Genomic DNA, 24,878 nt, shown 5'->3' with positions numbered 1-24,878 from the left:
TCCTATACCTACAGCTTTGCCTGACTAAAAGCGTGCAGCATTGTAGATGCTTTAGCCGTCGTCGTCCTTGCCAGTTATATCAGGCATGCTGTTTACATAGACGGTGCCAGTTATATCAAGGTTGTCCTTGCCAATGCAGATGGCGCCAGTTATACCGAGGCATGCTATTGACAGTCCACAGAGAACTCATTAAACTGTTTAGCCTCTGTAGCTGGCGTGATCTTTGTCGTGCTAGAGGGCATCAGGATGCTTAGGCGTTTTATTGACAGTCCATGGAAAGCTTACAGAGTGCCAAGCTACTGTATAGCAGTCATATCCCAGTCACGACGAAGAGTATCAATATATTCACTTAGGTATCTAATTGTCAGTCTGCAGAATTTATAGACTGCTTAACCTACCTACAGGTCTCTTGCGTATACCGCATGCTTGTGCAGCCACTTTCTCATATTGCTAAACATAGAGCATTCGAGGAACAAAAATAATTCTTACGGCCCAAGCGTTGCAGTTGCAGCAAACACCAGCATTTGCGCGATGATAGCCGGTAGAAATATCCATTGGCAAAATTTGCCTCGTTACACTAATTAATGCCATTAGCAGTATGCTTTGAAGTTCAATTTGATGCAGTTCAAACGCGGAGAGGAGACATCGGGCAAAAAAATATAAAAATAAACTACTGAATGCAGCTTGAGCGCCACCTTACGCCCCCTAATCACGTAACAAGAGTGAATGAAGTCACGGCAGTCATTGTGCAGCCATTTTAACTGCTGATGCTCTTCTTATTTTGCAGACAGCTCACAAGCTTTTGCGCCTTGCGAAGAAGACAGATTTAACCGTTGAATGCACGACACTCGTTTTCCCACCTATGATACCTCGATGGGGCAGCGCTATAGTTCTTGAGCAGACGCATGCGAAGTTGTTGATGCGCAAGCATTCTTAGGCGAGTACCCCAGCAAAATCTGTCCCTCTCATAACGCTTTATATCGGCAAAATGGATGCATAATTGGCCTAGTTAACACGTGTAATCGATAATAATAGTGTAATAACCGATGATAGGTAGCACTAGAAAAAAAAAGTCGCAGTTTAGCAGAAAGGTGAAGCATCAATTGCGATAGCAAATCAATGGACAGCTATAGGAAGTAAGGATAGTATTTTTTATCGGCCGTTAAAGCTTGCAAACGTTTGCTTAGCAGCTAAATTAATAAGCGTGTTGTCACGTGCGCACAAACGTGACCACATCTCACTCGATGACCGCGCACACTCGCTGTCAAAACGCTCGCGTCAGAAAGTGCGGCAGCAGCAGCATCCAGCGAATTGACCTTCGTGCTGCCTCTCGCTTCAACACGAACTAAGCGGCGAGAACACAGAGTACACAAAGCTATGAGCACCGGCGCACTCGGTCCCCATCGCAGATCGCCTTCAAGATAGGGCCCGCGTGGCTGCGCCATACGCAGCAGCCGCCGGAGTAGAACGCCTCCTCACCACTTCCCTTCCCACTCCCGCCAGTGCCTCGCGCGCGACGGAACGCGGCGAGCGTCCTCGCCGCTTTCCTCCCTTGCGCGTGCGAGATTGAGCCGCCGTCTTTGGCTCACCCTCGCACGCTTTCACTCGCACATACAGCATTTATACGGAACATCACGGCGACGCTGACGACGACAGCAGAAATGCAGCTAGAACGTCCGTATAGTTGCTGTCGCGATAAAAACTGGTTACATCTCCGTTGCTGCGTCAAGGCCGTAACAAAAAAGGAAAATAAAGAAGATAACGCGTATAATATATAATAGTCTAATAGTAGATGATCGGCAGCGTTAGAAAAAAATGAAAAAAAGAAACACTGGTGACGTCGTCGTCACCACGTCAAGGTCGTAACAAAAAAGAAAAAAAAAAAACGGGAAAATAGTACAAGAAATACAAACTGTGGTGTGGCAAAAAGACACCGGTTGTGAAGGGATTTCGGCTCAGTTGATACGATATATCAGCAAATTGAATGCATAATTGTTCAAGTTGACGCAGATAATCGTTATAATAGTGTAACACTAGATGATTGGTATCGATGCGCAGACAGGCGTAAGCTAGCTAACTAAGTAAACAAAAGCGAACTAGCAGCCGATCCAAAGAATACTTACGCATACGCTTAGACAATTCTGTGAATTTATGTAGCATTTTTCTTTCTGCTTCTCTTTGAAAGCTGTCAGGTATTGTTTCCCTGCATAATATTGCTCTATTCCGAATCGAATTGTCATTGTTGAGAACACGACTATTTTTCGAATAATTTTCGAGTATTTGAAATTGCCAACTGAGATATCAAGTGGACAATTTAAGAAAAAGCATGGTAACTTTCATCGTCCTTGCGGTTATAGTAGACAAAAGACGAGATAAATTTAATAGTTCTGCACGCTCTACGTCGCTCAGCGAGTCGGGCTTTTTCGCCTAGACCACTGTCATTAGCAGATAAGGATTTATATTAATTTTTATTTTATATTTATATTTATCTGACTTCTCCTTTTGCGTTTTTAATAAGCAACGCTTCACAGCCCTCATGTCTTGTAACAGAAACTTGCAAACGTTGTCAGTATACCAGGATGCGAATATCGTTTTACAATAATTTTGAAAACGGCTGTTCGTTATTCGAAATTTATTCGAAAAGTATTCCATATTAGATTCTTTTCTGGCGTTATTCCATTTGTAATCGATTCGGCCGCGACGGTTACTATTCCCACAGCCGCAGAGAGCAGACAGCGCTGAAAAAAAATTGTGACGGTGGAGGTTCCTTCGCGAGCTTTTTGCTCGTGGTGCGCTTTAATATGTAAATTAAACGATGTGTAAACTGTTCCAGATGTTAACGATCTGCTTCGTAACCAGTGAGCTGTGCCATCACATTCAAGGAGCACAGCGAGGCGATGCTAAAACCAGATCTAACCGTAAACTACACGAAATACTTGACGGACAAGTTTTTAAGCTCAGTGGAACGCAGGGTCATGCACACTTAATCGACGTTTAATGCTAATAGTATTGTTTGTCAGACCAGTTTTCTTCCCGGGTGGCGGCTATCTGAGATATCAACCCTTTTTGTGGGCCAATCTCGAAGACAGCGCAGTGATCCCGAAGGCAGTGCTAGTGCAAATGGATTTGTAAAATACTAGTTGTAGATGGTGCCGGGTGGAATGGTGCCCACGTTACACGGGTTCCTCAAGCACAACAACCCGATGCTTTACCGCGCTGCGCCATTAATACCCTCAGGGAAGCAGGGACTAATTATGAGTGTGTTTACCCGCACTGGTGCGCTACAGATCTCGGAAGCCACGCGGTCTCTGAGGCCACACAACCTTCGTGCGGATTTCGCGGCGGCCCAAACGGCCCATGGCTATTTGCCTACTTGGATAGTCATCGTAGATGAGCTTAGCCCAAATTTGTATTTTTATAGCAATCGTCAGCTCCTTAATTTTTATCTAGTGCAGAACAAGAACATCTCCGAGAAATCTATAATCTTTCTCCTCCCTTGTCAATTGTGACACCACACATTTTCCTATTCCATCCTGCTGCATTTCCATCGACTTCAAACTAGTTATGCTACCATTGCGCGCTCTACGTGATATATGCCATTCCAACCCCGTATATTTATTTTCGTCTCATTCAAAATATTCAAAGCACCTCTGAAGCATTTTTCAAAGCAGAACACTCGAGGCAACAACAACAGCGTAGAAACACGTGTTCCATAGCTTTGCGTGAAGACGTTTGTAGGATTGTGGGTTTCTTTCGAATAATAGACCCTCTTTATGTTTACAAACACAGTTGCGAAAGTACTCCCAGTTAAGCCCTTTGAAACAACACATGTTACAGTAACTTATAACTACATAGAACTCTCGAGCTGGCACCAGCTTTGCTGCAGATTTAAAGAATGATTGAAAGGTAAATTTTACTGCTAAGTGCAACGAGAAAGCTGCATGCATGAGGTCGACATATGGAGCACATTCCTTATATCTAAACACACTAGGAGCATGTGCCTTTAGTATACAATAGGAGAAAATACTTGGTTTTGCTTGTCTAACTTGAGTGTCAAAAATGCGTGACCTAAAGTTTTCTTGAGTCGTGAACGCACTATCATGGTACTGCCGCTAAAAGGGCCTATGGAAGTCGGCATTGAAACATGAAACATGCATATACACGAAGCAGACGGCGCTTACTGTCCAAGTGAGGGTACAACACCAACAAGACAAATCCTCTTGTCTGAACCTTTGCCCCAGCCGGAGACAGCCCTTGTTGACTACTCTTAGCCCAACAGTCAGCCCTTCTTATTTATGATCTCCATGGAGTTTTATGTAAAGTGTGAAACATCAATGAATCAAACAAAATTATTCGAATGAATTAGTAGCCACACTGGCCTTGATTGAAAAACAGAATAATGCACTGACAAAATAAGAAACATACTTTGTGTTAAGATTAATACGTGTTTCATTGTATGTGTCCTTTCGCTTGCTTATGCAGTACCTTGTGTTCTCCGTGGCCTCTTAGCATAGATAGACAGCCCTTCGACCATTTACTTTTTTTTTTAAGCTACTATAACAAGGTGTCTCCTGTCGCTGTCCGCGTAAACTTCAACTTGAATGGAAACTAGACTCTTTGCTGAGGTACCCGCCGTGGTCGCTCAGTGGCTATGGTGTTGGGTTTGAGCACGAGGGCGCGGGATCAAATCCCGGCCACGGCGGCCGCATGTCGATGGGCGCGAAATGCGAAAACACCCGTATATACCTAGATTTAGGTGCATGTTAAAGAACCCCAGGTGGTCGAAATTTCCGGAGTCCTCCACTACGGCGTGCCTCGTAATCCGAAAGTGGTTTTGGCACGTAAAACCCCATAATTTTATTTTTTTAAATTTTTCTGAGGCGCTCTCGTGACATGCTTTCCGAAAGCGTGCCTGCGTATAGCTTCTGCCGCAGCCTCAAAGATCGCGCGCGCGCCGTTGTGGTCTCGGAGGCTACGCCTCAGCCATGGAGTTTCCTACAAAAGTTGCTAGAGAGAACTGTGGCGCTAGTTACTGCGGGAGCTGCAAGCATGGCGGTTCAGCCAGCATGGAAATGATGGAATGTGCACGGATTTGCCCAAACTTCGTCCTTCTGACTTCAAGCGGCTGTGTGACTCTGCAAATGAACCATTTTGCACAAGGTATTCCGCTATAAATGCAAGAATTCTCAACGGTCAGATACAAGGGCCGAGACTAGTTGCCTCTCTACGCTCAGAAATCTTAATGCCAGGCAAACTGCACTGGTAACGCGTAAAATGCAACGTTACAAGAACGTTTGAAGCCGCAAACATGAACTTTAGACGAATACACGTGCTATAGCCTACATTCCCTTGGCAACGGAACGATCGCAGCGTCATAGTTCCCTCTAGGAAGTTTTGTAGAAAAACTACGGCTTCAACAACTCTGCACCCATTTATAGGCGCCGAAGAAAGAAGAACAGAGGACGATCCGCCGCGCGCACTTCTGTCAGTTCTACGGCTTCTTGCTGCTTATGGTTCCTCCCGCAACGGGGAGTTGGTTGCAAAAGTCTCTCGTGAATATAAAGCCGCCACGGGGGGCGGGGGGGGGGGGGGGGGGGGGTGCGTTCCTGACGCGCGCCGCTTCGCCGTCTCTGCCGAGGTCTTGCGGGAGAATTGCGCGGCGTGCTTGCGCAGGAATTTCGTGGTTCTTACGTTTCCTGGCCCTCCGAGCTCCTCTAGCGCGGCGCCCGCGAGAGCAGACAGCAGCGGTAAAGAACGACTCCAGACGGCGTTGTTCCAAGAGACGTCTCTCGGAGTTAATATGCATGTCGTCACCCGAAGCGCGGTTTTGTCGGCTGATGCTTTCCACGCCGCCTTTTTCTTCGTTCAAGCCTCCGCTTTCTTTTTCTACCGTAACTCTGAGAGATTAAAAAGAAAACACTGCAAGTTCAAGTCTTTGTTACGCACGCAGCCGCTGACGTGTACCTCCTCTTGCTTATGAATCGCTGCTTCGGTGCATCTCAACGAAGCTGCGCTATCGTGCCGTAAATGCCACGTGCTTTGTTCAAGCCTCTTTGTTTGCTTCGGCGAAATGAAGCCGGATTGTGATGAATTCCTTCATTTCTGTGTTCGCGCTGTTCTATATTTTTCTTTCTTTACATTCTGTTTGCTTTGTTATGGAACAAACAAAAGGGAGATTCTTGCAGTGGAACGACAGAAATTTCGGCTACTTAATGTGATTAATAGCGGTATCTTAAATGCGAAACAGAACATATCATTAAGGAATGTATGGAAGGCGGCGCTACAACGACCGGTATATTTTATTGAAACGATAGAAGTAGATAGTTGCAAACAACTCTCACCTGAGTGACGTGTACGGAGGGGGGATCCGTACGGATCTACAAATGGCATTGTTTTTTGCTGTGGTCAACGGCCTTCTTCTTTCTTAACAATAACTGTTGCGACGGTACTCCGTTCAATTCTCGACTACAGTAGAACGTTTACGCGAGGTCTGGAAACATACGCTGTATTTAAATAAACATGGGTGACTTGTGTAAATTGGCTTTCAGTTGCACTGTCCACTAAGGAGATAGACCTATCGAGGGGCACGTGGTTAGAATTCCTTTCTGCGCCTACTTCGTTGTGTGGCTTTTCTGCGTACAAGTCATTCCCCCCATAGAATAAACTATCTAAAATTTTTGTTTTCTGAAGTTCTGCAAGACAAATAAACATAACATTTAGGTGAAATGACACAACGAATGAGCTAACCGAAAACAGAAGAGAACAGAAAAGGTATGTTTCAAAAAATTGCGATACTTGTGCCGTTTTTTCTGTGATATGTTTTTAACACTGTAGGGTAACAAACCAGACGAGCGCCAGGTTCGCCTGCCTTTCTTTCTCTTTTTTTATCTCTCCCTTCATAACTTTTTATTGTGATAGCAATTTGGACACTTCATTCGCATTTCCGCCGTCGCCGTGACGTTTCGTATAAGGTCCAAAGGCGATAACATCTTCGCGCGCCGTATGCTGTGTGTATGAGTTTGAGTGTACTAGACATTCTGCTGCGAGGGAAAGCGTGCGAGGGTGGGCCGACTATGGCGGCTTTAGGGGCATGGAAGAGAGGGGGCTACTCCGGCGGCTTCTGCGTATGGCGCGACCGCGCGGGCTCTATCTTGACAGCGATCTGCGATAAGTACCGTCTAGGTAGGCCGCAGGCTCCTAGCTTCGAGGGCGCTATGTTCTGGCCGCTTAGTTCGCGTTGAAGGGAGAGGCAGCACGAAGGTCAATTCGCTCGCTGCTGCTGCCGCGCTTCCTCACTCCAACGTTTCCACAGTAAGTTGCCGCTGTCATCGTGTGAGATGTGTTCATATTTGCTTGTGCGCGTGCGCGTGCTTGCTAATTTAGTTAGTTAGCGAATGTTTACAAGTTTATACGGCCGATAGAACTACTACAGGGTGTCTACCAACCGGGAAAACCGGTAAAACCAAGAATTCTCATGGATTTTGAGTAGTCTGGAAAAACTCAGGGAAAGCTCAGGGAATTTGCGCTTCTATCAGGAAAAATCGGCTGTAATTTTATTGAAAGGGAACGAAAGTCGCGGTAAGGCTGGCCCGAGTAACAGAGGAATCGTAACGAATGGTCTTTGACGCCGCGTCGTCGGCCGGAGGAGTTGCCAGAGTACAGTCAACGAGCGACTTTCCGAACACCAGATAATTCGGACGGCGACACGGCACCACTGCGTACCCCATAGGGTCAATGTATAAGAACGTCTGAAATTTCGGACGCAAAAACCCTTCGCCGTCCGATTTTCTGGACTTCTTGCCGTGACCGCAGGTCCGAAACGGCATTCATCAAACCACCACCGCCGTCACTTTGATAACCTCGCCGCCTCGAACCGGCACAATCGCACGCAGATGCGCTGGCAGCCGTAACCACCACCGCGGGCAATGCTAGGCCTATCTGCTTCGAGGTTCAGTATTAAGCTTCTTGCCGTTCTCTGCCGTGTTTTTCATTGAATGAATTCGCCTCTGTCAGCAATGGCACCGACACCGCCTTTGTGGTCATTGCGATTGGCTTCGAAGTTCGGAAAGCACGGCGCGTGGCATAACGCCGGTTCCCGAAAGTCAGCTTCGCCTTTTTACAGCTATGTTAGGCTGTGAAGCATAACAAGTGTGGGAAGGGGCAACTGTCACGGGGCACACTATGTATTCCTTAATTATACACGCGCGCACCCGTCATCTTCTGTCACAGTACGAGCACCGATATGCCTAATAAGTGTGCTGGCAGGCCTTCAGAGCTTTTTTGGTCGTGCTTGTGGCGATTTGAGCCCTTAAGGGCTGTAAAAGAGATGCATAATTTTTTTCGGACGTTCTCGCGGCCCCTAGGGAGTCTGAAGAATCGGACGCTGATTGTACAACTGTCCAAGAGGATGCTTCAAATAGTTTGTGTGGCGAACGCGCAGCCGAAGGAGAACAAGAAGACTAAGGACCTACGCATTCAGCAATGAACGAGAAAGGAAGCATGCCGCCGCTATTATGAAGGAGCTTGCACTCTAAACGCAAAGCGTTGGCTGACACCGAGATACAGGTGTCCCTCATCGAAGTTTAAAAAAAAATAAAGACAAATCTTTAGCACAGTGAAACGCAACGCTGAGGCGTAGTGTGCAGGCTGAGAGTAGGTCAGGACAGTTGAGGCTGACTTACCAGCTGTTGCGAGGGAATCTCACTTGTTATAAAATTCGGGCCTCATACCGATTAGCTTGCTATCAGTTGATAGAAATAGCTCATTGGAAACCATTCTGTATGAATCTCTTTTTTATTCGTACATGAGAATGTTCGACTCAATTTGCAATAGTATTTACTATTTCTTTCCAAGATATTTAATTCGCTGTGCATTTTACTAACCCTCCCCTTCTGTTTTCTTTTTGAATAAAATAAACACTGCCCCTTACTATTCAAACTTATCTAAGTTTTTTTTTTTTTTTTTTTTTTTTTTACCCATGAGTGATACCATTGGGCGACATGATGCAGGGAACCCGTCCTGACATAAAACAAAGTTCTGTGTCACTCAGGGAATATTGCAAAGGCACTCAGGGAAAACCTGGAAAACTCAGGGATTTGGAAATGTCAACTTGGTAGACACCCTGTTACTATCCTTACTTTTTATAGCTGTCTACTAATTTGCTACTGTCGCAATCGATAGTTCACCTTTCGGGCGAAACTGCATTTTTTTTTAAATGCCGTCCGAGCACTGTCCCCATCATTTTGCGTACTTTGTATTGTTATTAATTTCATCTTTTAATATGCGATGAAACGAAAGAGCAACGGTAAGGTTTGCGCGGTTCTTGATTGTCGCGCTGACTGATAGAAGTGTGCGCCGCTGTCCTTTTTACAGTGCACACACGTGGGTTAATGTTTTTGCGAGGCTGTGATATGTGTGTTTCTATATACTCGATATACGGGAAAATTGGCAGAGTGAAATCTTCAACTGGGTCCTAAAATGGTTCGCTCTAATGTAACCTACCTTGCCTTTCGTATGCCGTTGTAAACCAAACAAGCGGTTGGCCACGGGGTTCATTCTCACGAAGAAATTAAGCGACGCAGGCCCCTTTTGCAGTGCAGTCGGTCGTACAACGTACGCTGCACAAGGCGACGTGCATGTCTCACAGTGGCCCGCCGTGAAAGCTGGCCGTTCAAAGTGTCCTTTTATTTTTCCCCCGTGGGCCGTCATTGTGGACGCAGCAGCCGCATATATATATGACGGGTAACCACCGCAGATGTAGCAGCTGGACATTCCGAGCATGACGCAAAGGCCTTTGAGTGCTGGTACTCAGACGCAGGTGGCGATGCCGAGTCGGGACAGCCGCGGTAACCAACGAGGACAAGCCCTGCCGGCCAAGCAGCGTTCGGTCAAGCCAAAGTGTAGCGTGAGGTCCCCGCTGGATCACCACGACGGAAAATGATTCCCGAGGGGGGGGACACTATATAGTGACAGTTCTTCCGCTCGGTTTTTACAGCCACGGGTTCCACGAACGTGCATTTCGCTTCGGTAATAACAACGGCATATGTGCGATGCGTCGAGAGAAAGAACCTCGAGCCAGAAGAAGCGCGCTCGACTTTTTTTTTTTTCCCTTCAACATCTCGCAGGGCGCGCACTCCTTTAAGAGGCCGCAGCGACGACTCAATCTCGAGGAAAAAAAAAAAAAAAGGCCCAGTGCACACACCGCATCGATTCTCTCCATATATACTCTATACGAGGCCGAACCGGCATTCGAGATAGCTACCCCGTGCGATCCGAACGTTTTTCATCCGCTTCCCTCTATTCGGAGCCGGTCAAGCTTTGCTTTGTCTTCGCCCAGTGGGCAACGGCTTTTCAAAGTTTTTATATCCACGGGCTGCTCCGTGTATGCTGCAGTGCAAAAAAGAGGAAAGAAAACCTGAAGAAATATATATAGGTATACACTTAAAGGCCGCTTCTGCCTCAAGATGAGGCAACTCGACGCAGAAATGCCTTTCATCCTTTGATTTCTCTTTTAACTGGTGGCAGTGAAACTTTCCTATTCTTTTTGTGCGTGTGTGTAGACGTGCGCGTGCGTGCGTGCGTGCGTGCGTGTGTACTTTGTCAGTGGCCACACCTTCTCGCGATCTTTATACACCTTGACCAGAACGGCCGAAAAGATAGGAAAAAGAAGGAACGATGGATGCATGCTTTCCAGAGAGCGCTGGTTTCTTCGAGATGAGGCAACTTCGCGCAAAGAATATAGTGCACTCGCGGGGGTCTCCAGAGTCCGGAGTCCCGCCGAAAGCGTCATTTCTTTCCCTTTCTTTCTTTTTTGTCCCTTCTTCTCGCACTTGTTCTTTTCCTGTTCTTCATCTGCGGAAGCTCGACGCAGAGAAAAGAATAAAGCCCGCCCGGCTTCGCGATGCTCCTGAGTTAAACGAGCAGTCCACCGTCCGACCCATGTCCAACTTTCGTCCATCTCTTGTTATTTACGGCGACCGTTTCTTTTCTTATGCGTACCGTTTCCAACCGCCCGCCTCCCCCCCGCCCCTCCACCCCGCCCCCACCCAGCCGCATGCTCCGACACCAGCTTCCTTTTAGTCCTTCGCCCCGTCTCGTAAAAATTGATGGCCCTCGGAATAAGGATTCTCCACGCGGAGGGCCTCAGCGGTTGGCGTTTTTTTGTCTGAACTCCTTCGTTTTGTTTTTATTTTTCTTCAAGCGATTCGGCGAACTCTTTCTCTGCCCCTCTTTCTCTCTCTCTCTTTATTTTGCCAATTTCAATCGTTATTCTCATTCGCTCTTCCTGAAAGAAGACCGCCTCCCCTGTCTGCGTCTTCGGTGAAGGTTTCGGAGGTCGACCGTGTTAGGAGCGCGAGCTCGGATCGTTCCTTGCCTTGAGGCACACGGTGTAGGCGCGATCGCAGGGCCTTTCAGAAGCAATATAAGGAGAGCAGCGAATTCCCTTCAACCGATTGAAAGATGCGCCCCAACGAGGGTTCCATTATGGGGATTGCAGTGCAACGGACCGCGATGACATTTGTAGGTGATGTGGTCACGATTTCGAGTCAACTTAGAAACGCTACTGCTTAGTTTAAAAGCTATTGGATTCCAGCAGAGGTCGTAAGGTTTCGTCCTTAACGGTTGGTAGCTCTGTCTGCCAGGTCGGTGTCCGGACCGTCCGAGGCCTCTGGCCAGAGGTGTCGAAGCGTGCCGGGGGAATGCAGACGCTCGAGTACGGAAGATTTAACTTGTCTGTATTTTACATGTTTGCAGGTATTAGGCAAAGAAGAGAAAGTTACGGGGGAAAGAAAAAATCATGACTTGCTCTCGAGGGAGCTGAAAACGCTACTTCCTAACGTACTACTACTACCACCACGCCAGCTTATCATCTGACTAAAGATTTCAATACATTCGTAGATATCAGCAGTAAATCGACGACTAAAGGATGGACTTATTGCGAATATGATTTATGCGGGCCATCGGCCCGATGGAAGATGTAGAATTTTTTTTTAAATTTTTTTTCCGGGGTGCAAAAAGAAAAAGAAAAAGACATCATGTCGAAGTGCAGTTGCTGCACCGAACCGTAAACTGTCGTTCGTACAAGAATACAGATTTGAATGCTAGGGCGTGTCTTCTTTAATACCTAAATAAATTCATTTGATTGTTGGCTAGCATGTAACCGCCTAGAAAGAACGTTTGGTGCCATAGTTTTTAGTAGTTGCGGCATTTCATGGCTCATCAAGCAAATGAGGAATAAATTTATCGACCGGAGTAGGTTGGCGTACGTGACGAAGGGAAAAGGTCAGCGTATTATCACTGTGCTTCGTCATGACATGTTAATCGAATAGCCGCTTGCAATGCAATTACATTTGCATACGACATAATGACCTAAACGCTTCATATAAAGAACTAGAAAAATTTAAAAATTGAACATAAGGACTTTTTGATGGCTCATACTATATACGTCACCTCAAAAGTAGAGGCTTCCTTTTCTTTCCCCTTCTTTTAATACGCAGATTAGCGACAATACTTCATGTTCATCATCTACACTGATTGGCCCCACAACTGTGAGATATCAAATAGAACTGCAAGCCTGCTAGTCCTTCTCGTCATCAGACAGATTAACCCAGCTTCTTCGTCGTCATCATCACAATACTATCGTCACTACCAGCAATAGATTGGCTACGCAAATTCCTTCTGGATGCAAATTCCCTACACGGCGAGGATTAGAAGCTACAACCTCACGCCAAAATTAAAAAAAGAAAAAAAAAGAAGCGAGAAAAATAAGACATAAATAGTTGGTATACAATAAGAATGTCCGTGTACCATATGTTTACTGGGATGTTCATCAACATCATAACCTCCTTCTGTTCTGCCTATTTCAGTTCGCTGCAACATGAGAAGCTCTCCCAACAATTTTCAGTTATCCATGTTATGCTTCAGCCGACTTGGATAAGCTACTGTGTTGGGTTAACCTCCTCCTTCGCTATCCACGCAGTTTCTACTCAACGAGGTTGTGCAAGTTAATTCGTTCTCGTGTTCACTGTTAGTCTAGAAGTATTCACCTCTTTCTCGAAGACATTGTGAAAGCAGGATTTTTTTGTTAAACGGTGCACTGCGACAGATGATGAAGAAGTTGCTGCATCTTACGTTCAGGTAACGTTGCTATGTCCCAACTACGCAAGCCTCTCGTCATCTTTATCGTCAATGCTTGTTTTTCAGTTCCGTTATTTACTTGCTTTTTTTTTTCAGATTCCTAGCGATAGGCCCTTTCGCGACGTTACTAAGGGACTCGTTCTTGTATTAAAGTTGGCTTCATATTCAATGCTATAAAAAATAAGAAAGCTACGGGTAGTTACAGCTTTCCATCGTTTAGCCATTTCGCTGCTTTTTAAGCATAAGGTTTCTCACTATATTAGCCAAAGGAAAATCTCGCGCTACTGCGCTGTTGATGCATGGGAATGCCGGTATATGGAGACTTCGGATTGGCATCGTTCTCAGAGAGCCAGTAAATCTTCAAGATGCGCCTGGCTACCACAGCTCCGTCTGTCACAATGATTCATTTCCTAATAAAACAGCACGTAAAGAGATGATTTAGCTTTATTATAGTGCAAAAATATATTTCATTATAAGGACTTGGGATTAAACGCACTGTTACATGAAACGTAAAAATTATCAGCGGGCCGCTAAAGTTGGCGGACAGACGACAAGATTCTCGCTCTCGTTGGAACAGTTTGTCGTCTGTTCTTGCTTTTCTTCGCTTGATTTGCACGGCAGGTGAGTAAGTTTTATTGAAAATTGTAATATGAGTGAATGGAAACCTTTTATGAAGATCTTATTTTTAGAGCGCATTATCTGTGTAGCCATATCCACGTTTTTAGTCCGAGCCTCGTACAACACCAGCCAACACAAGCCTCGTTCACCCTTATAACTTCATTCTCATGACGGCACAGCGCTCCTTAGAAACCTCCGATAGACGGTGGCACCAGATTTCCCTCTAGGTAATATAGTCAGAAACGATGTTTTAAAGTCTGAACAACAACAATAAAAAAGATTCACGCAGAAACTCCTCTGGGAGCTAAGTATAGGGCCCTATAACGCGAAACCATTCCAATCTGTTTTTATTCCAATCTCGTCATTAAAAAATTACGTAACCGCTGACGCAAGCATCGCGCGGTGATCCGCAGCGCTGTCTTAACCGACCATTCAAACGCTCTCGTCGTTTGTAGGAGGTCAGTTTTGTTTGCTTTAAAAACTATCAACATTGCCTACATTGAGGGCGTTTTCTCATCTAATTGGCTGACAAGAGGCGAGGAGCACGCTGAAGTGGAGAGCGTTTCGATGGGGCCAAGCCAGCTCAGGAAAAATAGATAACCAGAGGAGGAGAGTGGTGCCTGTGTATGCGATTGGTCCGCTTCTCCTTGTTTAGCTTGCGGTGGCTGGTCGATAATCGTGGCGGCGTGTTGCGGAACGCTAAAAATGCCACTTAAACGGATGCTAAGCGAAGAAGAGTTAGCAGAGCGATGTCGTATACGTGCCGAAAGGGCTCGGCAACGTTACACTGCCACAGAAAAATTTCATTATACCCAAATAAGTCGGTGCTTTCCGGCAGGTGCGAGTAGCCTGTGTCTGAGAGATCGCCGGGCAGCCGTCATCTATTCATTTCGGAATGGGGCAGTCTCCCAGCTATTCAGGGAAAAAAAATCAATTTTGTTCCCCATATTATTGTATCTCTAACGCGTACAGGTCACTTTGACGCGGTGAGTTTTCGCGATCTTGTGACGTCCCGTGACAGGCAGGTGAAGTGGGTGCAGCCCTAAAGCTTCTGACCAATAGTAGGTGGCTAATAGCTAAAAGGCGTCGAATCAAAAATAACTATTTTCCTTTTGCTCAGTCCAATCATGCATAATCAGTGTGTACATGCCATATCAGATGGGGAGCTATCACGGTTTTCGTGACGTCGCGTGACAGACGGGCGAAGCGGGGGTGGCCCTAAAATTTTTTGACCAGTCGTGAAGTGCTGATTGCAGAATTAGAATAGAAAAGTTTGGAATAGCTTTACGTTATAGCGCCCATATGCGTAAACATCATGCCACTTGCTCGTCTCCACGTAGTCCGGAGTCATTATCAATGTTGTGAAGCTTAATTCGACCACCATGAACCCTTACTGACCCTCAACCGTCGTTATCAACCTTATCGATAATGATCCGACCCTTATCAACTCTTATCGGTCCTTATCAACCTGGATGTCCAGCGAAGCTACACTACAATTGCTGAGGGGGGTATGAAATGCTTTATTTATGGTTCAAATGCCCGTTTTGAGCTCGTTCTTTATTGAAACGTATGTACTTCTGTGTGCTGGATGGGTGATTTCAATGAATCAATGCACTGTTCGCTTCACTTTGCTGAGCGCTTGTAGTCTCTGCCTTGCGTTCGTATGAGCCATCACGTTTATGGCTTGCTTACGGGGATATCAGCCATTGCTTACAGGGGTATCAATCCTGTAAGCCCTAATCTGTGTAACCTCTCTAACTTCAGCCTGCCCGACGTGTTTAACGCGGGGAGATTAGCCTGACCAATGTTGAAGTTGCTTTTCGTTATGTTCACGTCTTTTGGCGCTCGTTCAGGTCACGTCTCAGGCACATGACCGACGAAGAAAAGTGGCCACACATTTAGAGCTTCTTTCTTTATTTTTTTCCCTCTGGCCCTTGGGAATACTGTCCACCGTCTGCGCGTGACAAGTTCTCTGGTTCAAGCAGAGCTAGTGATGCGAAAGATAGGCCAGAAGCTCCTCTGGGAACGGCAAGATTGCGCCGGCAGACCCAGCCGAAGGCACCCCCCTCCGACCATCCTTCTTCATCTAGCTCTCTGTCTTATCGCTTGTTGTCGTTTTTTTGTTTCGAGCTTCCTTCGCGGCGCTATACCGTGGCGAAAGAGAAATGTTGCGGCTTGAATAAGCGAGGCTTACGTTCCCATCTAGGAGGGCGAGTGCGAAGCGCGTCAGCGAGAGAGAGAAAAGTCAAAACGAAATTGAAGGCCCTTGAAGGAGACGCTGCCCCGAATGAAACACTTAGAACGGTTCGCTGAATTTTTCGTTGCGCCTTATAAACGATGCACGCTGGTTTTCCTTTACTTTTACTTTCTTTTTATCGATATACCGTCGACGTCGCGGGAGTTACTAAAACCACATTCTTCTTTTTTCTTTCTTCAAGGCTACAAGGTAACGGCACTTTTTTTTCTTTTTTTTTTTTTTTTTTTGCATCTGTGATGAACGCATGGTTGCGAAATTCGAAGTGCAGGAGAGGATGATGTCACAACAATGTGTCCTATAAGTATAGAGGTCCCTCTGGGAGAACTTTCACGATGGTTATGCAAATTTTTGCATCGTGTTGGAGTTCTTAGAGAACTGGAAGTGGTAGCCGGCGTCTGTTTCTGTTACATGCGCCCGAGTCCTCCCTCGAAGGCACACTCCGCTCGGTGGTCAGCGAAGTTGTGACATGTCTTGCCGAGGACTCGTCTTCACGGCTGCAGTTGCTACATGAAAGTATCCCCATTGTTAGGTTGCATGAAGGTGTGTCATACAGCATGGTGTTTGATGTGGAAGCTGCAACGTTTGTGCTGGTTATGAATTCAAATAATGTTTATAAGGTATCTGCCATCGTGTACCCAGTGATCCTAAGTTGATGTGGCATGTAACAAAGAACAGCTCTTAGACGAACACGGGAGCGTCCCGGTTGTAAGGCTGCGCGAGTGCATGTTAAGTGATGATCATCATGGGCTTTACAAACTCAACGATTTGCCCTTGTCGGTGCAGATAAATTTCGGAGACTGGTCCGGACCGTGCTTAACAAAGAAAGCTATGAACGCAATGCGCCATGCGGTCTCTGTGATAATAGACTCAGTAACGGTTGTAGCACGCTCCATCGCCTTTATGTGCACAATATGTACACATGTGTTCCCCTTATTTTGAACGCGTCTCTCTTATCTAAGTTTCATTTACTTTACCCCTTTACACAGCACAAGGTTTGCCAGCCGCTGTCTACACAGGCTAACCTCTCTGTCCTTCCTTGTGTGTAACCTCCTCTTAACAACCCCTTTCCCGATCTCTTGCTTTACTTCCCAGGAATCGGACGGTCAGGACATGCCGCGTGCAGTGTGGCGTGTGGTCAATTCCAAATACACAGAGAATGAAAAAAAAAAGGTAGAATGACACGAATATTAGCCAGATAAACGTGTGGCAAAACTAGGAAAGCATACTCATTCAACCCTTCTGCAACTTACTCATGAGTCGACTCACTCAGGCTCAGACCGACCGTGAGCGTAAGCGAGTTCTAGTGAGTTGTAGGGATGTGTGTTTGGTAGGAGTTCTTTTCGTTGGGCTGATTGGTGACACATAGCCTTTAGAAGAGGGGCGAAATTTGACACACTTCCAAGACGAAGTACGTACAGGACGAGCGCCTGTCTACTTCGATCATCTGTGCACGAGATTTAATTTGCGCCACTTTTGAAACAGCCGTGTGAGTCTCGAGTCGGACTGAGTCCGGCAGGGCACGATTTCGGTGAATCTAAGTCCCAGTCAGCCTTAAGGAAAAAATAATCTATTTTTTTTGAGCGAGCCTGAGTGAGCTCGTTTCGGTTATATTGCCGCCATATATATATATATATATATATATATATATATATATATATATATATATATATATATATATACTTTGCACAGAGAAACAACGAAAGGGGACTGAAAATAGTGATGAAAGGTTATGATGAGGACAGGAAAAAAGGGATGCATATATACACTAACACAGTAGCTTCCTTAAAGCCTTGCGTCTAGTCCGGCAATCTTCAAGTACTCTGGAGCAGCGCTTGTAGCTATTAATGCTACTGTACGGTCACACATTGCGGACAGAATAGTACTTTCGGCACCTGATTGGCTACCCAACGCTTGGTACTTAAACACGTGACAGCCGCTGTTATAAAAGCCACCCCGGCTTACTTACGACAGTGTACTTACGTACTGACGATAGTGTCACCTCTCCTTTTTGTTTTCTTCTGACAGGTCGGCCCGCCAGCATGGAGGACTTGATCGCCGAGCAGCTAGGCGTGATGTGCTTCGAGCCGACCGCGTCGGCCGTCATCGGCGGCCTGGCGCTCTTCCTGGAGGTGTTCGGCTTCGGCACCTGCCTCGTGTTCGCCCTGCGCAGGCGCAAGGGCCACGCCGCGGACGAGCCCATCTGCTACGACAACAGCGTCGAGGGCTCCACGGATTTCGCGTGCTCGGCGCCGTACTGAGGCGTCCGCTTGCGGCCACGCACTCGCGCTCTTTTGGCGCCTCCCGTCGCCGGAATGCCACTGGCGTTTGCCGTATTCACCGAGGTTGCCGTATTCACCAAGGCTGCCGTATTCACCGAGGGCGTCTTTCTCCACGCTCACCGAGTCAGTGAACGGGTTCACGAATGTTTTGGTTAGTTAATAACTCGTTTAAGTGCAAATCTTTCCCGTTATACGATCAGTGATTTCTGTCGCTGGGCCGCTCTCGCGATGGCAAACGTTCATGTCGCGGCGACAGATCGTGTCGGAAATCGCGCGGCAGAAGTGACTGCTTTGTGTACCACCTCTGAGGCCATGCAACGGAAATCACTGTCGGTTCCAAGGCGATTTGCTGACATTGCAGCCACCATCCATCCATCCGTCCCAAATTGAAACAGGATTTCGAGTCGTATTGCCACAATAACCCAGTTCTGTCTTATGGTTTTCACCTAGCGAATGATTAATTTGATGGCACTATCCCTGTCACCACGTTTCGTTTGACGATTGGCCGGCGTCAATTCTTAAGCGTCATCCTTGCCTACGAACCGCATTGTGAACCCGGTCCCAGATGGTTGTGAGGCGCTGCGCATGTAACTTTTATGTCCCGATGGGACCTTCCGGTCCTCTGTGCATTCGTTCTGAACCGGTGAACTTTTCGCGTTGACGAAAGCATTTGAGGCGGGAGGAGTTGGCGATTCACTGCACCTAAGCGAGCATGGCATTCTCGGTGCCGATGACCGGTGTTTTCATGACTTCACTTCTAATCAGTGGCACAGACCAAACTTTTTTTTTTATCTGGGTGCACTCCTACAGGCACGAGTTGGCCTATTCGACGAGGTGAGACAATTTTCATCGTACGTCATAGCCTTCAACATGAAATACTGAGCCAGGGCATGCGTAAGCGCTAACTGCTAGTTGAGTTCTCGCGTTGAATATCAGTTTTGAGACTTGGGAACTTCTAGGCGGCGCTGTCGATTAACGCACCTTGATATAAGGGGCGATGCTCAGGCCGAACTGTTAATTTTACTCTCATAATACATTTCTCGCTTTGGTAGGGGGAACTTGATAAGTCTATGAGCGCCCGGCAAAAGCAAACTTTCTTCTTTTTATCTCGTAACGCAGCTCTTTTAACATCTAGAGTTACCCAGGTAGGGTTTCACGTGCTTGTAGTCAAATGTAATTTAATTGCATGTCTGTCAATTCATGCAGCGAGAACACCTTGGCTTTGGAGTCACCTTGCGCCCGCCAGGTGCGTGGATGACTGCCAGAAAAATATAGGGGAAGCATAGACACAGTGACATCCTTTCTTAGCTATGTAAAAGTAAAACCACGATACTACCACTCTTCTGAGATTCTGGCCTTGTCTCGTCTGGCTCGTGTGGAGACCGCAGGCAGTTATAGCAGGTCGGTTTGACATTCCGGCACAGTTGTTCGAACACCCGTCGCCGCGGGTGACACACGGAAGGAAGGCGGGCCTCTGTCCATTTTTCCCAAAGGTGGAACATGTGTCGCTTCCGGAGAACAAATGTCTAACCTGTCACCAATTGCGTAACGTGTCACCAAGTTCTTGAGTCTGTCCCGATTCGAAAAAGCTGCGGTAGCGTAACGGAGGTACGAAAACCGTGCATCTGTTGAAGTTGCAGTCAGGTGTAAGCGGAGCGCAGACTCGGCGTGTGTTTTGAATCGCGCAAGGACCGAGCATCGCGGGCGGGAGACTGATAGATCCGACTCGTGCACGCCTGGCATGATCCGCAGTGGTCTCAGTAACGACATATTTAACGTCGCTTAAGCGCGATTCACGTGGAAGGCCGAAACGTTGATTGTGCTTGCGAAATAACGGGTGAATCAGTGACAGCGAATCATGCCGTACAAAACGGCGACGCAGACTGGCTGCTTGTGGTGCGATTCGGTGCAGCTTGTGCAACATCATGTTGGTCCGCGGAAGAAACAGGCGATATTATCTGGTCCGCAAGTACCGCTTTACCAGCGTACGTAGTCGCAATAAGTGTCGCCGGTGGGTGCATTACCGCTTTAACCCAACGTGCCATCCACGTTATTCGATGCGTGTACCGACTCGAGCAACATTACAGAATTCCAGTACCATCAGGTCTTATTCTCTTCAGCAGACAACGCTATGTGTGCAATTGCATGATTTGGCCCGGTCCTTTTTTTTTCGGTGACTGTGGCTTACACAGAGGTTTTGAACAACTGGATCATTCCGGAGGGCTCGCCACGTTATCGAACGTCGCCAGCACCGACGGGGTGTGTGGCACCGAGCCTTGAGACTTACTGCGGCAGTGCGTATACTGCCTACTACGCACGAACAGCCATGGCACGGGAAGCAGAGGAAGAGAAGGACATAGCGCGGGAGCGTAAACCAGATGGCGTGGCCGGTTTGTTACCCTACTCAGGGGAAAGAGGATTAATGGTAGAAGAAGGAGCGATAGCGAGAACCATCATTACTAGCGCGCACGCGCAGAGATGCACGTCGAGCCTAGAAGCTAGGGCATGCAAGTCTTGTTTGCATGTAGGCACCCTATCTACAATCGGTCGCTGAAAACCTGTCTTTTCCAGTGTATCCCTGAAGGGCACGATATGCCACCGAGTAATCATGATCACGCACGCTGCGCGTGTGAATTCTATAGCGGGCCCTGTAGTTCGCATTGTGACGTAGTCAACCCTGTGGTCGCACCTAATCCACTGACTCGTGAAAAGACGTGCACATAATTTGTGGCCTCTCGACTAGGCGCACGAAAAGATAAGGTTTACAGCGCTCAGTGTACCCGCACTAACGTTATCTCGACTACGGCCATTCGTGTTCGCAGCCCGTGTTCCAGTTTGTACAGGCTGCCAGAAACGTGAATACAGCGTATAAATGACGTGCTGGGGTGCAGCATTGTTTGTAACAACTGCCGGAGGTCTCCAGGTCAAAACGAATTGATTCGAAGAGAGTGATGTCAAGGGTTATAATAGCGCTCTCCTCTGTCGTACTGACAGATGGACCAAATTGTGCAATAAGACACAGCTTCAGTTTACTTTTGCGGCTACCAAGGCGAGAAATGACGGCGACCTTGCAGTACTTGATCAAGTCAGGTCTGGAACCGATGGTCCCAGGTAGACGGCGCAAGCGTACTTCTGTGCACATCGTTTTTACTTTCAAAATAAGTCTGCCTACTTCGTCGAACCACAGAAACTGCCTCAGCCAAGTTTGGCGCTTCGCTGCAAGGCAGAGTTCATCCTCAGCTGGACCTTTCTCTGCGAGGTAAATTATGCGCGGACGTCTCCGAAGCACGTGTAGAGTGGGCAAGCAATCAAAACATCCATGGTGTTGATTAGCGAACACGTGTCTCCAGAAGCTTGCGCAGTGTGTACCGGTTAAAAGAGTGAACAAAGGTAACAAACGACATTTCGTTGTCGGCACGGGGTCACTTTGTTAGTATCGTAATTCGAGTTTCAAGAGAACCCTCGCATACAGTGTCACCGCAGAGATCATCACCGCATTGCTTCATTGATTAGGTGTTAAAAATTGAATTTTTTTGTGTCCCAGTAGGTCCAGAGAAACTGACCATATAGGCTGTTCCGTGACGCGGCGTTTTAGGCACGAGAAAATGTTGTACAACGTCAGTGATGACGAACATTAGTTGCGCCGTCTTGCCAGTAACACGCGGGAACGTTGTTCACGATGTCTGCTTGGACCCACCGTAGTATGATTGTTATCTCGCGCACGATACAACAGTTCTGGCTTTGGTGCAACCGGCATTGTTTTCCAAAAATTTAAATTGACTGTCAGTTCTAAGCTTCAGTTCCCATCGGATGGTTTACTGGCAATTAGTAAAAGACTGCTTCCGGGATACAAGCAGAAGGTAGCTTTGAAAGAGTCACTGTTGGTGGCAGTGGTTGCCAATACTTCGCGATTTCCTTCTTTATCTACCAGTTCCAGTGTGCTTGCAACATTTCGTGCATTTCACATCATTGTACCATGTCGTCTTTGTTGTGCTCGTCCAAATTACTTCGTGCAGCCGTCTTGTCAGCTTGATTCTTGTGCAAAGGTTTGTGCTTCACTGCTTTCTAAATCAGTTCCAGCGAACACCGCAAGACCTTCTCGACAGCTCCGACACCAGCGACGTTAGTTGCCACTTCTACTCGAAAAAGCTCGGGTTGGACAGAAAAAGGAAAGAGAAAAAGATGTGGGACCTCCGTGGTAAGAGGAGGTTAGAGAGAGCGTGCTGACCCGAATACAACGTTCCCCGGCGCGGCTGAGGGTCCTTGACGTGTGAAATGCCCGGCAAGCCTCCGGGCTTTGCGACTTGCATTTTTAACGTATGCTGGCGTATCTGCAGCGTTGAAGACACGCCGCGACGTGACATGAAGCCACGGAGCAGGAAGACGCGTGGGCTTTCTACCGAATTGGCTCCGTCTGCTTTCGCGACGCGCTTTTAGCGAATCCCCCACCGCCACAGCCTCCGGGTGTTTTCCAACGCCCTGCCTGCGCCCGAGGAAGGTGTATTTGAACGTCGGGAAGGCCACGTAACAGGAATACAAAGAATACTCGCAAACGACTCCGTCCAGACGCACTGTATACTCCAAACTCGTCGCCGCACAAGCGAAACAGCAATATGTACCGTTCCTTTCTCTCTCTATAGAGCCGTGAAAAACAAGAAAACTGTAGCACTTGAGCAGGCGGTATACTGGTAGTATTGAGAAACCGCCTGGACGGAAAGCCATCAAAGGGGTCGGCAGATGTGTTTTTCGTTGATATTGTTATTTTCTTTCTCCCGGCAAGGGTGTGGATGATGGTGAATGTTTCCTAAATAAACACTTCAAACTGTCGCAGTGTTGTTGTTCTTATCCTCCTTATTTATTTCATCTCCCTCTGGAATGTTATCACGAAGACGTCTTTGTGCTCAATGCGTCTGAAAGCGAACGTGAGAAAACACGCTGACAAGCGAACAACTTCTACGCGGTTGCTTAAGCCAAAGCCTTAGCCATTCAGGTTAGATACGCTTGTAAACGACAGCGCAGCTCGAAGGCTTTCGGTTCGCTCACCGGTCTGTTGTGATATGTTGCAAGCTGGAAACATTGGAGTGACTATAAATAAAAAAAATGAAAAAAAAATGAAAAACATCCTGACACTCAATGTCTATCTTTGCTCTGTCGTAACAAACAGCGAACAGAGAGGGGAAAAAAGTTAAACGATTCAACGTCGTATTGAAGCCGATCAAAGACAATCTTTTCCTGAGTGAACGGGGGTGAGAATGGGGCGGAGTCACACAGCGCGGCGCTATATCGCGTCACACTTCGTGCACGGGAAGTATGATGGCAGGGCCGTACAGCCCTTTTCTCTTTTTTTTTCTTTTTTTTTTTTTTGCTGCACGGTCTTCGGGTCCGGCTGACGTTGTTAAACTGCACATGCCCGCGGAAACGGCCCGCATATTTAGACTGCACTATCGTCGAGATTGGCCCACGTAAAGGCTATATATAGAGAGAGAAGTAAGGTAAAAGCAGGGAGGTTAACCAGGCTGAGCCCGGTAGGCAACCTTGCACTGCAGGAGGTGGAAATGGCATTGAAAGAGAAGGAAGGAAGAAGTTCACAGTTTGCACTGTCACACACACAAGCGTTTGATCGCTCAGTCAGTCAGGGGTGGTCATACAGGCTGGTGCATTTCCAGAAACGCAGCGCCTTTGTGGCCTTGCACGTAGCAGACGCCCGAGGTGACGGCCTCAAGATCTCCTCTGTGAAGGGCCTGTCGTCTAAGCGCCCCAAAGCTGTCGGAAGGGCACTCTTCTCATCTTCGTATGTGGGGCAGTCACACGGGAGATGTTCGGTCGTTTCTTCGACACCACACGCGGTGCAACTCGGACTGTCCGCCGTTCCAATTAGGAATGAGTAGGTGCTTTTGAAAGAAACTCCGAACGATCGAAAGCTGAGCTAGTTGGTAAGAATTCATTATCCAAAAAAGAAACTCCTAATCGCAGGCGGCGCAGTAATGTTTCTTTCCGTCGGTTATAACCACGTAAAAGTTGCAATGTCATATGCGGGTCCATGACATATAGGCGCCGGTTGGTGAACTCCGGTGTGTTGCATTTTCTTACAGTAATAATATGGGCAAGACCGCTGAGGTGCTGCGCTGTATCCGTTCTCGACAGTGGTATCGAGGTGCTTTCACATTTGCCCTGTGCCTCACGAGCAGCTTTGTCGGCACTTTCATTGCCAGTAATGTTGCACTGCCCAGGTACCCATTGAAATACAAGGTCGTGGCCTCTGTCCACCGCTAGACAGTAGCGTAATCGTATCTCTGCCACCGATTCTTCGTAGGGTATGCGGCGCAGTGCTGATAAGAGTGATAGCAGGGCTGCCTTTGAGTCGCAGAATATAGCCCAGTGCTTTGGTGGCTGCTGCTGCATATATAGCGCTGCGCTAAGGAGGGTGGAAAGTTTGGACCCTGACGATGTTATAACATGGCCGATCTTGAACTTCTTGCAGGTTGACATCGAGGGAATGACTACCGCACAAGCAGAGCTGGTTAGAGTCGACGATCCACTTGTATAAATGTAAACTCGATTGGAGTATGAATCATGCTGTAGATGTA

General features: G+C 47.2%; 1 protein-coding gene across 3 annotated transcripts in view; it reads left to right on the top strand.

The window, feature by feature from the left end:
• Positions 1-23,121, top strand: part of LOC126539137 (uncharacterized) — a 264,993-nt gene extending 241,872 nt beyond the window's left edge. For all 3 annotated transcript variants that reach the window (XM_055075202.2, XM_050185872.3, XM_050185871.3), the window contains one exon: positions 18,038-23,121. In XM_055075202.2, coding sequence (XP_054931177.2) covers positions 18,038-18,270 — 233 coding nt within the window. In that variant the 3' untranslated portion in view covers positions 18,271-23,121. The remainder of the gene's footprint in view (positions 1-18,037) is intronic.
• Positions 23,122-24,878: the final 1,757 nt, after the last annotated feature.

This window comes from Dermacentor andersoni, chromosome 11 (assembly GCF_023375885.2).
Source record: "Dermacentor andersoni chromosome 11, qqDerAnde1_hic_scaffold, whole genome shotgun sequence".
Lineage (NCBI taxonomy): Eukaryota > Metazoa > Arthropoda > Arachnida > Ixodida > Ixodidae > Dermacentor > Dermacentor andersoni.
Note: the sequence above shows the minus strand (reverse complement) of the source record. Positions and strands in the feature narration are given on the sequence as shown.